The sequence below is a fragment of the Nilaparvata lugens genome, chromosome X (assembly GCF_014356525.2).
Source record: "Nilaparvata lugens isolate BPH chromosome X, ASM1435652v1, whole genome shotgun sequence".
Lineage (NCBI taxonomy): Eukaryota > Metazoa > Arthropoda > Insecta > Hemiptera > Delphacidae > Nilaparvata > Nilaparvata lugens.
Window position 1 is genome coordinate 63660637 of NC_052518.1, and position 16388 is coordinate 63677024.

General features: G+C 34.1%; 1 protein-coding gene across 4 annotated transcripts in view; it reads right to left on the reverse strand.

Annotated features, from left to right (window-relative positions):
* LOC111062039 overlaps positions 1 to 16388 on the reverse strand; it is a 63781-nt gene that overhangs the window by 29522 nt on the left and 17871 nt on the right. For all 4 annotated transcript variants that reach the window (XM_039441325.1, XM_039441324.1, XM_039441326.1 and 1 more), the window contains exons 4-6: positions 6689 to 6796; positions 6292 to 6435; positions 2734 to 2825 (exon numbers count right to left, since the gene is read on the reverse strand). In XM_039441325.1, coding sequence (XP_039297259.1) covers positions 2734 to 2825; positions 6292 to 6435; positions 6689 to 6796 — 344 coding nt within the window. The remainder of the gene's footprint in view (positions 1 to 2733; positions 2826 to 6291; positions 6436 to 6688; positions 6797 to 16388) is intronic.

Here is a 16388-nt window from a genome sequence, read left to right on the forward strand (position 1 = left end):
AAAAAAGAGAGAAAAAATGAAGCACGATTTGGAATATATTGAGGAAATGAGTAGAGTGGGTGAAACCAAGAAGTTCTACTTGGCGTTAAATAAAATGAGGAAAGGATTCCATCCAAGAATGATGGTATACCGTGGAAAGGATGGGAAAGTGGTTAGTGAGGGAAGCATGATGGATAGATGGGCGTAATATTTTGAGGAGACTCTGAACCGTGCACATAGCACATATTGAAGATATTGATGAAAATGAGGATGAAATACAAGTACAAATAGAAAACGATGTTACTAATCCTCCAACAATCCAAGAGATAATGCAGGTGGCAAAACAAATGAAAAATGGTAAGGCACCAGGAGAGGATGCTATCATGGCAGAAATGATCAAAGAAGGAGGACAAACTCTTTTCGAAAGTTTGCATTACCTGATAGGTCTAATATGGAGCATTTAGGTCAAGTATGTGCATATGCCGATGACGTGGTAATAATGGCTAGAAGTGTGGCATGCTTGAAAGAAGTTTATAAAATCCTGGAAATTGAGGCACAAAAAGTCCTACTGGTTGTAAATGAGAACAAGAGTAAATATCTGTGTGTGTCAGCAGTCAAGTCCAGAGTACCAAGAAGTATCTACGTGAATAACAAAAAGTTTGCAGGTGTAGAGAACTTCAAGTATCTAGGATGCCAATAAATGCCACATGTAATAATGCTTATATAAAATAGAGGATTCAAGCAGCTAATAGGGCCTACTATGCCAATGTTAGATTATTTAAAAGTAAGTTGGTAAGTTGCAGGAGCACGAAGATAACAATATATAAAACTATTATTTAACGAAAATCCTAAATAAATGCTGTAAATCACCCCGAAGACTTCTGCTACTGAAGACATTGACAACAGGGTTAACAGCTAGATGGATATTCGATGAGAACTACTATCCAAAAATTAGTTGCCAGCCCGGGAATCGAACCCGGTACCTCCCAATTGCCAGTCAGGAATGCTTACCCTTACACCAAACTGACAATCTCTGGATAGCAGTTGTCAATGTCTGCAGTAGCAGAAGTCTTCGGGGTGATTTACAGCATTTATTTAGGATTTTCGTTAAATAATAATTATATATTAATTAGCATTTGAATAAATGCATTCTCTATTTAATTCCATCTGTAATATATAAAACATTGGTGCGTCCAGTGGCAACATATGCGGCAGAAACTTGGGTGATGAATATGGCTGACGAAAATGCGTTAAAAATCTTTGAAAGATCCATACTAAGAAGAATTTACGGTCCCGTTCAGGTTAATGAGCAGCAATGGCGAATAAGAAAAGATGAAGAAATAGAAGCATTAATAAAAGGAGAAAATATAGTTCGCTTCATTAAGGCCCAAAGAATAAGGTGGTTGGGGCATGTGATGAGGATGAGTGAGGCTAGAATGCCGAAAATAGTTTTTAATAGCAAGTTGCACAGCAGACGAAAGAAAGGTAGGCCAAGGAACAGGTGGGTGGACCAAGTGATGGATGACCTGAGAAAGATGGAGGTGAGAGGATGGAAGGAAAGAGCCATGAACAGGGAAGAATGGAGGCGTGTTGTGAAGGAGGCCAGAGCTCACCTAGGGCTGTAGCGCCGGATAAATAAAGAAAGAAGAGCTTTATCATCAACCTATTATTCTAAATAGCTTTATCATCAGCCTATTATTCTAAATAGCTTTATCATCAGTCTATTATTCTAAATAGCTTTATCATCAGCCTATCTTATTCTTATACGGCTGGAGGTGGAGACTACTGGCATAAGTGAAACACTTGTAGGAGTAACAGCTTATCAACTGTTTCTGATGCTTAAGCTAATAATTAAAAATATAATTTTATTATAAGAACAATAGAAAGTATATTTAATATAAATATTATAAATTGTGAATTAATCTTGATAATAATGAATAGTTTCGAAAGTTGAAAAAATTTTGATCTCATACAATATTAAGATGTAATAATTTTGTAGTGTCCAGTTTTTAATATTTATTGAGACAAAATTGATACGTTCACCGATGAGCTTGTTCGTAATGCAAGCTTTGGAGCAATGTATTCAGTTGCTTACGAATGACCGTTAAACTAGAATAATTATAAGTAACATATCTTATGTTAATTGTATCTTGTTCTAAAAGTTGAATTAATTCTTCAAAATGAGCTTCTTTGCGGCCAACCAGTATACAGATAAAAATTACTGAGATATTGCAATTATTCAAATGCTAATGAATTAATTATTATTATTAAACGAAAATCCAATTTCTATAAATTCATTAACATTTGAATAATTGCATTATCTCAGTAATTTCCATCTGTAGACTGGCTGGCCGCTGTAAAATGAACGCTGCTATCCAGAGATTGTCAGTTTGGTGTAAGGGTAAGCATTCCTGACCGGCAATTAGGAGGTACTGGGTTCGATTCCCGGGCTGACAAATAAGTTTTGAATGGTAGCGCTCATCGAATTTCCATTCAGCTATTTACCCTGTTGTCAATATTTGCAGTAGCAGAAATCTTCGGGGTGAATTACAACATTTAATTTGGATTTTCGTTTAATAATAATAATTAATTCATTAGCATTTGAATAATTGCAACATCTCAGCAATTTCCATCTGTAAAAATTATAAAGTTTCCATGTTATTGGAAAAGATAGGCGGTATGCAACCGTCATACGAATACGTGGAATACATTAAATAAATGCAAGAAAATTAATCAGACTGAAGGAATACTTACTCATCCACCTTTCTCCTCCTGGTCTTCACGTGGGAGGATGTAGCTGATGACGAGTCTGAAGAAGCGTCTTTGGTGGGCACTGTTATTTGGTTCTAGAATAAAGAAGAAAATGGAGATACAAACTTTAAGAAGAATCGAATGTCATTGTGATTTTAGTGAATGATCATGCCTTATGAAGTTCATCTAAGTCAGAATAATTTATAATTTCAAGTATCTTGTTCTGGAAAGAAAATTGCAGAAATAAAAAGTTAATATATTTCTCCTATTCAAATTAGCGGCCGAACAAAGATTGAAAAAAAATCATTGCTGCTTGAACATAGGTATATGAGAGAGCTCATGAAGAAATTTATTCCATTTTTTACAGATAATGCCATAGAATCGTTTTTTCTTGTTCATGGGTAATGAATGAGATGATCAAACATTATTATGAGGTATGACAATGCTAATGCCCTAATGAATTGTTTGTTTATTTAATCTTTGGTCGGCCGGCTTTGGATAGAAGAAATATATAATTACTAATTTAAGCCTTTTCTCTTACTCTTTACTGAAATGATTTTTGGAATTATTTACCACAAGGTGGGGGTTTATACTTGAAATGGTATAATCTGCATAAACGTATTATCGGGTTAGAGGACAGGAGCTGTATAGATAAACTCATTTTCAAAGAGCTTGAATCAAAGAATTGAATCTATTTACTGTGCTATAGCAGAGAAATAAAAGACCCCATTTCATGGGACGAAGCACAATTCTATGAGTGTTCCGGATGGAATGGTTTAGCCGCTGGGTTATGGAGGATGAAACTATCCTGAGGTACCTGAATGGTGAGAATTGGAGAAGATTTATGAGGTGCATTGATCAGGCTTTCAAGTATAGGAAAGGGAGCGATGAATTTTGTAATTAATTTCATACACCTTACATCATGTCTTGTATAGTAATGTTTATGATGTATGTAATAAATATTATAGATATGAGAATTTTCGTTTCAATATCAAATCAAATCAAGTTTTATTGTTCACATTGGTGAATACACATTAAATGATCATAGTAGGTTACATTGAAAAGCAGCAAAATACAAAATCAAAATATCCCAGAAAAATGTATAACATACTTATAATTATTATTATTCAACAGCAATGAACTGACAGCAGTTATTAATCTACAATGAAACGTAAATAATCAATTGCTTTTGAACAACACCGCAACAATAATTAATTCTGCACAAATCTAGAATAATTAATAAAATTACTTTTCTATTTTGAATTAAAATAAAATTACTTTTCTATTTTAAATTGAAATAAAATTACTTTTCTATTATGAAAACATAAATTGTAAGGAACACAGTTCACAACACAACTGTAAGGTTACTATTCTATTATTGAGGGAATATACCATCATGTATGATTAAAAAATATTTTCTAGGTTGATTGATTCAAATCATACTCGAATTAGTTTGGAATGATAGATCTAGCATTTGAGTATGAAGCGTTATTTAATCCATATTTACAATACAAATGTATAGTTAGTATTGAATTTTTAATCGAGGATATTGTTGAGACGTTTTCATGAATTTCGTTATTAATTGATTAAATTAATGTGTTTATTGAGTGAATGATCTGATAAACCTTGTTGTTGATCAAAGTGATCACTTGTTACGCTAAGGCTCAATAATGAATTATCTTTTAAACATTGATAGCTTATAATCAAAGCGTTTAAAGCATAGATATGAAGTTATAAGTATTTGACCGAAATTCACTGTGAAAGATAATACATTGGAAAACCAAATTGATAAAAAGAGCTTTTTGATGTGAAATAGAACCGATAAACTACCAACTCTGGCTGATTGCATGAGCCATGCCAATTATTGAAGTATTTATTACGTCCAGAATTTACAGTTCAATTCTTTGCAATGTGTCCTCTTTCATTCGAAAATTTATTGAATTTGTTTTACTTTCATTCGACATGTATCATATTTGTGATTGTTAAGTCTTGTTTGAGAGGTTTTCGATGTGTTATCTATCTATAATATATGATAATAGAGGAATCTCTTTGCTCCTTGTCACCTACAAAATACTTTCGGGAGCAATACTTAATAGGGCTGAACAGCAGTTAGATCCGCTTTTGGAAGAGTATCAGGGCGGCTTCAGGAAGGGAAGATCCTGTTCAGAACAGATATTTGTACTTTCCAGTTACAAGAACAGAGGAAAGAACTTCACGGTAGCATTTGTGGGTTTTAAGAAAGCCTATGATTCCATAGATCGAGGGACTCCGTAGAATGTTCTGACAGAATTCGGCTTAGGCAAAATAACAAAAAATCTAATTGACCAGACACTAACAGACACTAGAAGTAAGATGAAATTCAGAAGAGTGTTCTAGGAAAGTTTCCAAACTGTGACAGGAGTGAGACAAGGAAACGGTTTATCGCCGCTATTATTCAACTGCGCATTGGAAAAAGTAATAACATCGTGGAGAGAGAGGCTGGTTGAGTTGAAAATCAACAGTGGTCTAAGAATTGGTTATAGGAAAGATAATCTGCTTGTTGATTGTTTGGCCTTTGTAGATGATTTGGCGATTTCGGCAGAGTCACCAGAGATAGCTGAACAACAAGTAAATGTTCTTAAAGAAGAAGCTGAGAAGATCGGGCTGCGAATCTGTTTTGAAAAGACAGAATATATGTCGAATAGTAAAACTGCTCCAGAATTTTTAAACACGGACTATGGTCGAATAAAACAAACTAAAAGATCCAAGTATTTGGGAGAGATCGTTCCCGACAATTCATCTGAGAAAGATTCTGTAAACCAGCGAGTAAACAAAATGATACTAGCTTACAGATTGACAAAGAATATTTACAACAAGAGATCAATCTCAAAAAATGCCAAGCTAAGGCATTACCTCTCTGTTATAAGACTGGAAGCTTTGTATGCTTCTAAGTGCTTAGTTCTCAACAGAAAGGGCGACCGTGAAAAGTTGGAAGTGGAAGAAAGAAAGATTTTTGGTAAATACAACGAGAATAATAGTTTCACTTGCAGCAACGAGGAAATCTATAGGCATGTTGAGAAGATTTCGGAAGTGATCAGAAAGAGGAGATTGGCGTTCTATGCTCATTTGTTTAGAATGGATCACGGAAGACAAACAAATAAAATATTCAAAAAAATAAGTGGGAGATCCAAATTGATCTGGTTTATAGTCTAAGAAGAATATGCAAAAATTAAATATAACAGAGGCAGATTTAGTAATCAGAGCAGGGCTACGGAATCAGCTTAAAGTTAATGTTTTCCCAGACGAACCCAGAATTGAAACTTGGTCGTTAGAAAGACGAATCGCTCAGAGTGCGAGGATGAAAGAGTATTGGAGGCGAAAGCGGGAGACCAATGTAAATAATTATAATAATGTAGGCGTTTCGGATTAAATGGTGAATAACTGTGGTCCTTAGTTGGTCTATACAAAAAGAAAAAAAAGGATAATATTAAAGTATTAAGATCCGTTACTGGATTCAAGTTCTCAATTTTTAACATTAAACCAAGTATAGTTTGTTGGAAATGAAGAGTAAAACATTGCTACCGTATTTGAGACATTCAGCTGTTCAGTTATTGTGTCCATTGTCTTGGGTTTACGTCTCACCAAACGAAGCGCTGAGACTGTTGATGACGATCGGCTATCACCAACAATTTCGGGTTTTGTGCTCGCTATAACTGAGGTCGTATTCTGAAATACACGAAACATATTTTAATTAACAGATGTTATGAATTAAGGTTACAGAGAATTTCAACTTCTTCACAGCTTAACTTTCATATAATACAAATTAGAAGTGTGAATTGCGGTACGGTATTCAATTTTCTTATAACTGGAAACTAATAAAGAGTGAACCTGACTAGCATTTCAAAATGGTGTAGCTCAGTAACGTATACAAGAATTAAATTTATATTTTCAACTAAATACAAACATTTCAGAAACTCACTTGTGGAGTCTCCTGTGATCTCGATGCAGGAAACAGGACCTCGGGAGTCACGTCAGAAGTCTCCTGTGACAAGACTGTTTCAATCACAGGAACACTGTGATTTTCCTTCTGCAACAAGAGGATTCACATTTAAGGTTTTTCAAACCCGAGACTAGAAAGAGCTAGCAGCCTGAAGGATGCAACGCCTTAAAATGTTAAATTAATTTATTAATTTTTGAGTATGTTATTCCATTTTCAAAAAAATTACACAGAATAACTGAAAACGAGTTAGTTTTAAGAATTGAATAACTATCTTAAAAAATAAAATTTCCATGAAATAACCTTATTTAATCAACAGTATCGTGAATAATGATATTAGTTATTGATACTTTAGTTACTTCTGTTATTAGTAGTTGATATTGAAATTGAATTACTATTGATTATGGCTTAGTCAGTTACTTTGCCAATTATCAGTTAATACTTGAACCGGTATTTTCTCTCTATCGGCGACTTCCTTTTTGGTATTTATAAGGAACTTTTGTATGTATGATTGATATTCAAACTAATATATATTCAACTGGTCCGTTAAGAGGATGATTTATTTGGAGATAGATGCTCGTAGAGGATAAAAATGATGCTAGTGAGTGTAGGATACAGTTGTATCAAAGAAATATATCATTCCACTTTTTTTTCTCTCTTATAGTTTGATTGTATTTTTTATTATAATTCATTTTATTTTACTTTTGCTTTATATCGAATTATTTATGTCAAGAATTGAAGCTTTTAGATTATTATAATAATGAAACAAATGAGATAGAGGATTATCGGAGTTATTCACCTGAGATTCCATTCACCTTGCGTATTTTCTTTAATATATTCGTGACCAATATTCGAAGTTTAAGAAAAAATCATAATAAAGTAGGCCTAAGTTATGTATTGAATAACATGGTAACAGAATATGATGTTGTAATATTGACAGAGACCTGGATTACTGAGGAAATTCCTTTTTGTTGAAACATTGAGTGTTACAAATCAATAAATAAACCTGCTTCAAGTTATAGATTGCAATATCGATGAATCAAATTGTATAGGAATTGATAGAATGATTGATAATGTGACAATGCGTGTGATTGGGATTTATAAATCACAAAATAGTAACATCTACAAATGTCTACAAACTCTTAGTTTAGAAAAGTTTATAAAAAATATTCCACCTGCAATTGATGTCTGTATAGCAGGAGATATCAACATAGATATTCTTAGAGATAATAGCTTAGTTCAGGATTATCTGAGCATTTTGAATGGAAACGGATTCGAATTGTTGATAAATAGCTATACTAGAGCTCAAAGCTGTTTAGATAATATATTTTTAAAAAAGTTAATAATAAACTTTCAGCATAATATTGGAAATATACTGAAAACTACGATTACTGATCATTTCTCTGTAACATTACATTTGGGATATGGGGAATTAGAGACAAAATCTGAATAAGACAAAAGATAAAGAGATCAATATCACAAAAGTAAATTATAAAATATAAAATAAACACCTTTTAAATGATAATTGGAGATGGTTATACATTAGCAAGTTTATTGAAGAGTTAAAAATTGATGAACTTGTTGATAGCTTTGTGTAAAAATTACTTAGTTACATAGAACTATCATCCATAAAGAACAAATCTCTCACAAAAAGAAACCCCTGAAACCATAGCACCTCGTCTTATAAATTCCATTTTAAAAAGAGATAAAATGTTCAAAAAATTACAGGATCCATTTAATATACGATTGAAGGGAGAATATAAAAGATACAGAAATACATTGAACATGACCATAGAAACAGCTAAAATCAAAGAAAATATCTGAATGTGGTGTTGATAAAAAGAAACTCTGGAACTCATTAATCAAGCGATAGATGTTGGAAAGGATGAAAAATGGTGAAATTTATTCTTTCGCTGATGACACTGCAGTCATTTTTTCAGATGTCAACTGAGAAAAAGTTTTTGCAAATGCGGAAAATGATTTGTTTTTAATAAAGAACTGGCGGTGGTTGAGTTTCGGCAGTCGAACAGAGCAGACGTTGTTTTTGTTGCTCCGTTATCACAAAGATAATTCTCGGTAGTTCGGAAAGTTTGGTTAGAACAAGTGAATTTTCAATCGTTGTGTTAATTGAACGAAAGTGTTTCTTTATTTGTTACTTGAGTATTTATTCTAGTAATAATAATTTATTACGATGGACAAATTCATTTCATCACAATCGAGAGGTGAAAAACGTGAGCGTGAGTCGCCGGAATCGGAAAAGCAGACTGCAAAAAAAGGGTGTGATTCTCGGAATGACGAGTTAGTGTTAAACATTGAGGCTATAATGAAAAAACTGTTCGACGAAAAATTTAGTGCTTTGGCATCCAAGGACGATATTTTGGGGATTAAATCATTGATCACTGAGCTAAAGGAGGAAAATATTCAGCTTAAAAAAGACATTAAACGCTTGAAAGAAGTGAATAGTCATATTAATCGTAGGCTGGACAATTATGAAGATCGTTCTCGCCGAAATAATCTAATATTCAGGGGTCTCAAGTTCCAGGGTGATACTGACTGTCGTGTGGAAGTGATGAACTTTTGCTCAAATGTGCTCAGATGTGACAGGCAGGTGCAAGTGAATAGAGCTCATATTCTCGGCCCACGAAAGGACAATGCAGCAATAATCGCTCATATTCCTTCAGACCAGGATTTGGAAAATATATTTAAACATGTCAACAAGCTGAAGGGTACCAAGTTTAGTGTTCAAAAGGACTTCTCTCTTGCGACCAGAAAGAAAAGAAGCAAGCTTCTCGCATTGAGAAAGGAATTACTAAAGAATAACAGCCAACTGAAGTGCTTCCTGAGAGGTGACCAGCTCTGGCTGGAAGGACGTTCATTCTGGTGGTCGTTGGAAGAAGGACTCCGCTGCGGAAAAGAAGACGGTGCCGGCAAGCTGAGCGAATTGGCCAAGCACGATTTCAAGCCAATAATCAAGAAGATTCTCGAAAGCAACGAAGTGAATGCATAGGGGGAGGCCCGCTGTCAGCGTTCGAGCGAAACCGTTTCATGTGGAGAGGAGAGCAGCACTCGCACACAGGTGACGCAAATCTTGTATTATAATATTTGTGGACTCAAATCAAAAATAAATGAATTAGGTTTCTTGTCATTTTTGAGCGGATTTGATGTGATCTGCCTTGCTGAGACTTTTGTTGAGGATAAAGATGTTACTTATTATGAAAATGTTTTCCATAACTTTGAGTTAAGGTGGCAAGGCGCAATAAGACAATCACAATTTGGTAGAGCTAGTGGAGGAATGATGTTGGGAATAAATAAACTGTCAATGCACTGTAAAAAACTCACTTTTAAATGTATAAATAGTTATTTAGTTGTAAATATTAATTCTCTTTTTCAGGTAGAAATAAACTTGTTGCCTATTTACTTAAACTGTAATTACTGGAATGATGATTTTATGAGCTTGATGAACTTTATGTATTCCAATGTAGTGTCCAATATTATACTGATAGGGGATATGAATGTACGTATTGGAGAAATGCAGTTAATTAATGATGAAAGTTTACCTATGGATAATAAGTGGTTTGCATACAGGAGAGTTTCGAAAGATAAAGAGTGGAACAACAGGGGTCGGAGGTTTTTAGAACTATGTGATGATTATAACTTGATTGTACTCAATGGGCGAACGCCTAGTGATAAGCTAGGTGAATTAACGTTTATTGGAGGCATGGGAGTTGCAGTGAATGATTTGGTTGCAGTGGCGGGAAATTTGCTGAAATTCGTGAATGATTTCGAAGTAATAGAAAAATCATATTCAGACCACATGCCATTAGGCTTACAACTCAGAAATGAAGTACTAGGCAACGAGAATAACGACTGTGAGACCTTGCCAAAAAAGCTTATATGGAGTAGGAATGATGAACGGTTTTATAAAGATAAACTAACAGCAAAATTGAGAGAATCAGAAACAGTCAATTATGAGGATGATGGCGATAATCAGATGGCGATAAGAGAGGTTTGCGATTGTATAGAGAAGGCAGCTTGTTCAACGTTTGTTCACGGTCAAGGTCGTACTAAATTCAGACAACCCTGGTTTGATAACGACTGTAGAAGAGCTCGAGATAAGATGTTTGGTCTTTTGAATCTATTTAGAAAGGGTAACGCGGCAACGGTGAAAGATATGTATATTGAAGAAAAAAAGAAGTACAGGAAGTTATGTCAAACCAAAAGAGAAATGCATCTTGCGAATATTTATGAAGAGCTAAAAAATGCGTATGATACGAAGAAGTTCTGGAATGCGATAAGACTCTTTAAAAAATCCGTCAGGCGAATAACAAACAGCATAAACGCAGATGATTGGATCAAACATTTTAAGAGCTTATTGAATCCACCAGTTAGCACCGATCCAGTTCTGTACGCAGAGCCGTTGGTTTGCAATGATATCCTAGACAGAGATTTTGAAGTGGATGAATTGAAAGTACTCTTGCGAAAAGCAAAGAATAATAAAGCAGCAGGACTGGACGGCATACCTTATGAATTTTATAAGAATGGCACCGAGGAATTGTTTGGAAGAATCACGAGAATTTTCAATAATATTTACAGAACTGCAAATGTTCCAAATTCATTTCAAGTATCGATAGTTTTCCCTCTACACAAAAAAGGAGATGTAAATCTAACAATGAATTACAGAGGTATAGCCTTCATAGATGCCATTGCAAAGCTTTTCGCAGGAAATCTATTGATTAGACTAGAGGAGTGGGTTCAAACAAATAAAATATTGAACGAGTATCAGGCTGGCTTCAGGAAGGGGTATTCTACGGTGGATAATTATTCAATTTAATATCGATAGTCAATCTGAAAATTAGTAGAAAACGAGGTAAACTCTTCTGTTTCTACGTCGACTTCTCGGCCGCTTTTGATACAGTAGACAGGCGAGCGCTTTTCTATAAGCTTTCTTGCATGGGGATATCAACGAAGTTCATAAATATGCTCCGCAATATTTATTGCGGAAATGATGGAACCAAGGCGCGAGTATGGAGTGAGAAGGGCCTGTCGGAGGAGTTCAGCGCAGGAGTAGGCTTGAAACAGGGCTGTCAGATGAGCCCGCTTCTATTCTCTCTTTTTATTAATGATTTGGAGGGTGAATTGGGAGGAGGAGCAAGAGTGGGCAACCTTCGTATAAAACTACTCATGTATGCAGATGACATTGTGTTGCTGGCTGAGTCGGAAAGAGAATTACAAGATATGATTGTCAGTCTAGAGGTTTACTGCAAACGGTGGAATCTTAGAGTGAACCTGAACAAATCTAAAGTAATGGTTTTTAGAAAAGGTGGAAGGCAAGGAAGGCAGGAGAAATGGTTTTTTGAGGGAAAAAGAATAGAGAAAGTAAATGAATATAAGTATTTGGGAGTATTGCTGACACCCTCACTAAATATGCATCCACACCTTGAGGAAAAATTGAGTAGCGCTAAAGCGGGTCTAAATTCAGGATGGGAGCAATTGATAAGTAATAAAAAGATTCCGTTGACTGCTAAGTGGATTTTGTACAGAGCAGTGTCGAGGGCAATCATGGTGTATGCTTCTCAGGTTTGGGGATACAGAAGATATGAACAGGTGGAAAAATTGTGGCGTTTCTTCATCAAAAGACTATTTCACTTACCCTACAATACGCCCAGCTACGTCTTATTTCTAGAAACAGGAGAGCCTCCGCTATTTGAATATACGCTTCGATTGCACTTTAATTATATAAACAAGGTGATGACAATGCAGGACTGGCGTTTACCAAAACTGTTAGCAGTTGAAGTTGTCAAAAGAAGAATATTTTGGTACAAGAGCTGGCTTGATATAACACAAGGATTGAATGCCGACATTAACCTAAGTCTGGACAATTTGGCTAATTGGAAGAATGAATTAAATAAGGTTTGTGAGTTAACGGCGATTAAACATAAGGAGGAATTCAAAACTGCAGCGAATTCAGCTCGATATCATGTGATATATAACAAACTTAGAAGTGTGAACTTGGAGGATGAAGGTTACCTGAAGGAGGAGTTTTCATTGTCAGATATAGGGTGGATAATGAAAGTGAGAGGAGAAATGCTATACTTGAATGATAGACCATGGATAGAGGGTAGGAGTGGAACATGTTCAATGTGTAATTCAGGTGAAAGAGAGAATACTTTTCATTTTGTTGCAAGGTGCTTGGTACTGAGAGAATGGAGAAGAAAGTGGCTGGGTAGTTCAGTTCTATCAGAAGTTGAATACATAGAAGTTGTTAACGGCGGAAATTGGCGAGGGCTAGTTGAATTCTGCAAGTGCGCGTGGAATTATCGTTGGTTCCTGATAGAGAATTTCAATTATTAAGGAGAAAAATTGACATTCAATCTAAAGAGAATAACTTTCAAAGATTTATTATTGTTTATCCATTTATAGGTTCAACTTTCACAAAACTTTTCAAGAATTAATAAAAGAGGCCATGAATGATGTGGATTAATTACTTCTCTGAAGATTTCTATAAAGAATACAAAAGAAAAAAAAATTGAATCATGCAGAAAAGGAAAGAGAGGAGGGGACTCTCTCATCATAGGGTTACAGTTAGTGAAGATATTTTTCCTGTTAATTTATAAAAAATCGGCAGATAATGAATTAATATAGTATTATTGTATTTTTGTATTTATGTTTATTGTAGTTAATACAGTGTAGTTGTGTAACATGTATCTATTTATATCTATTTATTCACAATGGCGCTATAATGTTTAAATGAGAATTAAACTCAACTCGAGCTGACGGCGAAAGCCAAGCTTCAGATGCTAAGACTTATTATGTTATAAGATATTATTGTAAAATCAAAATGAAAATAAAGCATTATTATTATTATTATTATTATTATTATTATTATTAATAAAGAACTGGCTGGACCAGCAGACACTTAGCTCGAACCTCAGTAAAACGGTTCGAGATATCGATATGCGGTTTTCGCCATTCATTTTTTCTTGAAATTTCGTATCGAAATCATGTATCGCATGACCACCTTCCTATTTAAAAAAATATAGTTGCATTCAATATGGCGGATCCAAGATGGCGGACCAGATTTTTATACTCATAGTAAAGTAAAATTTTCAATTTGATTAGGATCAACATCACACCCACCGTCAAATTACCTTTGTGTATGAGATATTAAGCCGTTCTCGGACTTTTCACCCACTCTGTATAACTTTCTCAGCAAATGTTGTTGGTAAACCACTCATGTCTTTGAAATTAGAACTACATACTCAATGTGATGAATTAGCTTCAAGGAAACAAATTACAATCATTAGTTCTGACTACAACTGTCCTTTCTTTGAGAATGTGAATTCTATTAGATATTTAGGTGTTATTATTGATGAGTGCCTAAGATGGCACATAAACTTCATCATTAAAAAAAATGAATTCATAAATTATATGTCCTATAAAATTAATAAAATACTGGACAGAAAGCAAATAAAAGTTGTTTACTTTGCTTTAGTTGAATCAATACATATAGAATCACAGTATGGGGAGGAACGTATGATTCTCAACTAAATAGTATATTTATAACACAGAAGGGTGTAATTGAAACTATACTCCGCAAACCCAGAGAGACTATCCAACACAGCAGGTATTTAAAGATTTTGATGTCATGTCTTGATTTTGATCAATATAATTGAGGTAATTATATATATATAATGTTGATAAAATACATTAATGACTATATACAGCACTTTGAGGAATCTGACATGCCATTTTATTCATTCAGACCTAACGTAAATACAAAGTATATCACAGCAACCGGAGTATAGTTCGGAGACAGCCTAATTATATGAGCTCCAAGTTAATTAACACGGTACCTTAAGAATTTCTAGTTCATTGTCAAAATAGTAAAATATCGAATAAATGGATATGTGATAACTTTTTCCAAGAATAAAGGTTTCTGTCGATACCTCAAGTGAATACAATAACCATAGCAGATTACAGCAGATTACAATATTCTAGTATTTCTATTGTTTTTTATTATGTCACAATTTATCATATGATACGATATATGTATAAATATTGTTTTAATCTGGTTTTTGAATAATTACTCTGTTCAAAGATGTTTCGTAGCAAGTGTTGTTTTTTTCGTTTTTTTCTTTTCTAATGGTGATATGGCATTTCTAGGTATTCCTGAACTTGTTTTTCCTTTTCATTTTTGTTTTGCTAGTATTGTTAAATTTAGTTTTAGGATGGACTAAGCAAGTTTTACTTTTTTAAATTCATTAAATAGTTGATATTGTGTATAAAAATAGTTCATTCTCACTATACTGTATCGTGTATGTTGTGTGAAAATGGAAATAGGTTTGGATTTGAAGTTTTGAATGTATCCTCAAAATTCTATGAATTCTTCTGTTACCAAATTTGAAGTTGAATTATTTCAACTTTAGGCACTCAACTCTAAAAAAGTAATAAAGTAACAATTTGTTCAAAACCCTGTAGCACAGCGTTTTTTAAAGTCGGGCTACTAGCCACTAACTAGAGCTGTCGTATATAAGAGTCATATGCACATAAAACGTTGCTTTAAAACTCGTCTAGAGTAAACATGCTTAAACTTGAACGCCGTTTAAACTACTTATCGGTATACTTAACAGAAACGAATTGAACGTTTAGTTTGAACGACTTTATTTATTGAAGCACAACTATGAGTTAGATGATCTGATTCCATATGTATCCAATCAAAATACAGAAACAAAACGTAAACATTGACAATTTTGGCTTTGATCAGATGATTTAGTGAGTATTTATGAAGTTCAAATACATATGGGAGAATAGAATGTTCACAATAACAAATTATTTCCAAAGATCTTCAAAAAGTTATGTTTTGAGATTCACTTTGAACTGTAAGCATTGATTGGAAGAGAAGCATTGATGCTATTTATGAGGAGTTGATGAATTGGATCTCACTACATTTATGAAGACTTCTGAAGATCGTGGCGCGAAGTAGTTATAGCCATGATCTCATCGATCATGAAATAAACTCAAAGTATGAAAACCTCAATATATTGTAGATTATTATTATTTAAAATAGTTTGTGATAATGTGTCAGCAACATTCTATTCAATTAGGAGCATGAGAGTTGGGTTATGCTCGCTACTGGCTTCATCGCGTTTACGCAAATTGCTGGTTTAAATACCCAAATTTGGGCGTTTACTGGTTTCAGATGCTATGAGCATACGAATTCACGCTTAAAACTCAAGTTTGAACCATTGATGGGTTTGGGGTAGTTTAATCCGAGCTGGTGCATACGTCAATGAAAATGTTATGTTGTTAAACTGGCAGCATTGATTGGAAGGAAAGCATTTATGTTATTGACCGAGCGTAGTGAGGTCTACGTTTTAACTCGACGGGATTTTCTTTTGTTTGTAAGCATGTTTTTACACATTTTCAGCCAAACGCAGCAACAGATTTTCATGAATTTGAGAGGAATATTCCTTCTTGAATTGTACGTCGAAGAAAGATTTTTTGAAATTTCACAGTTTTAGGATGATATAGAAGGAAAAGGCAAAGCTCCATACTTTGCTATTACTATACGCACTCTCCAGTACTAAGCATAATATGAGTCATCCTATTATGGATTGAGTAAATATATTTTACATATTGAAATAAAATTCATAATTATGGAATGATACTGAGATAATTTGGA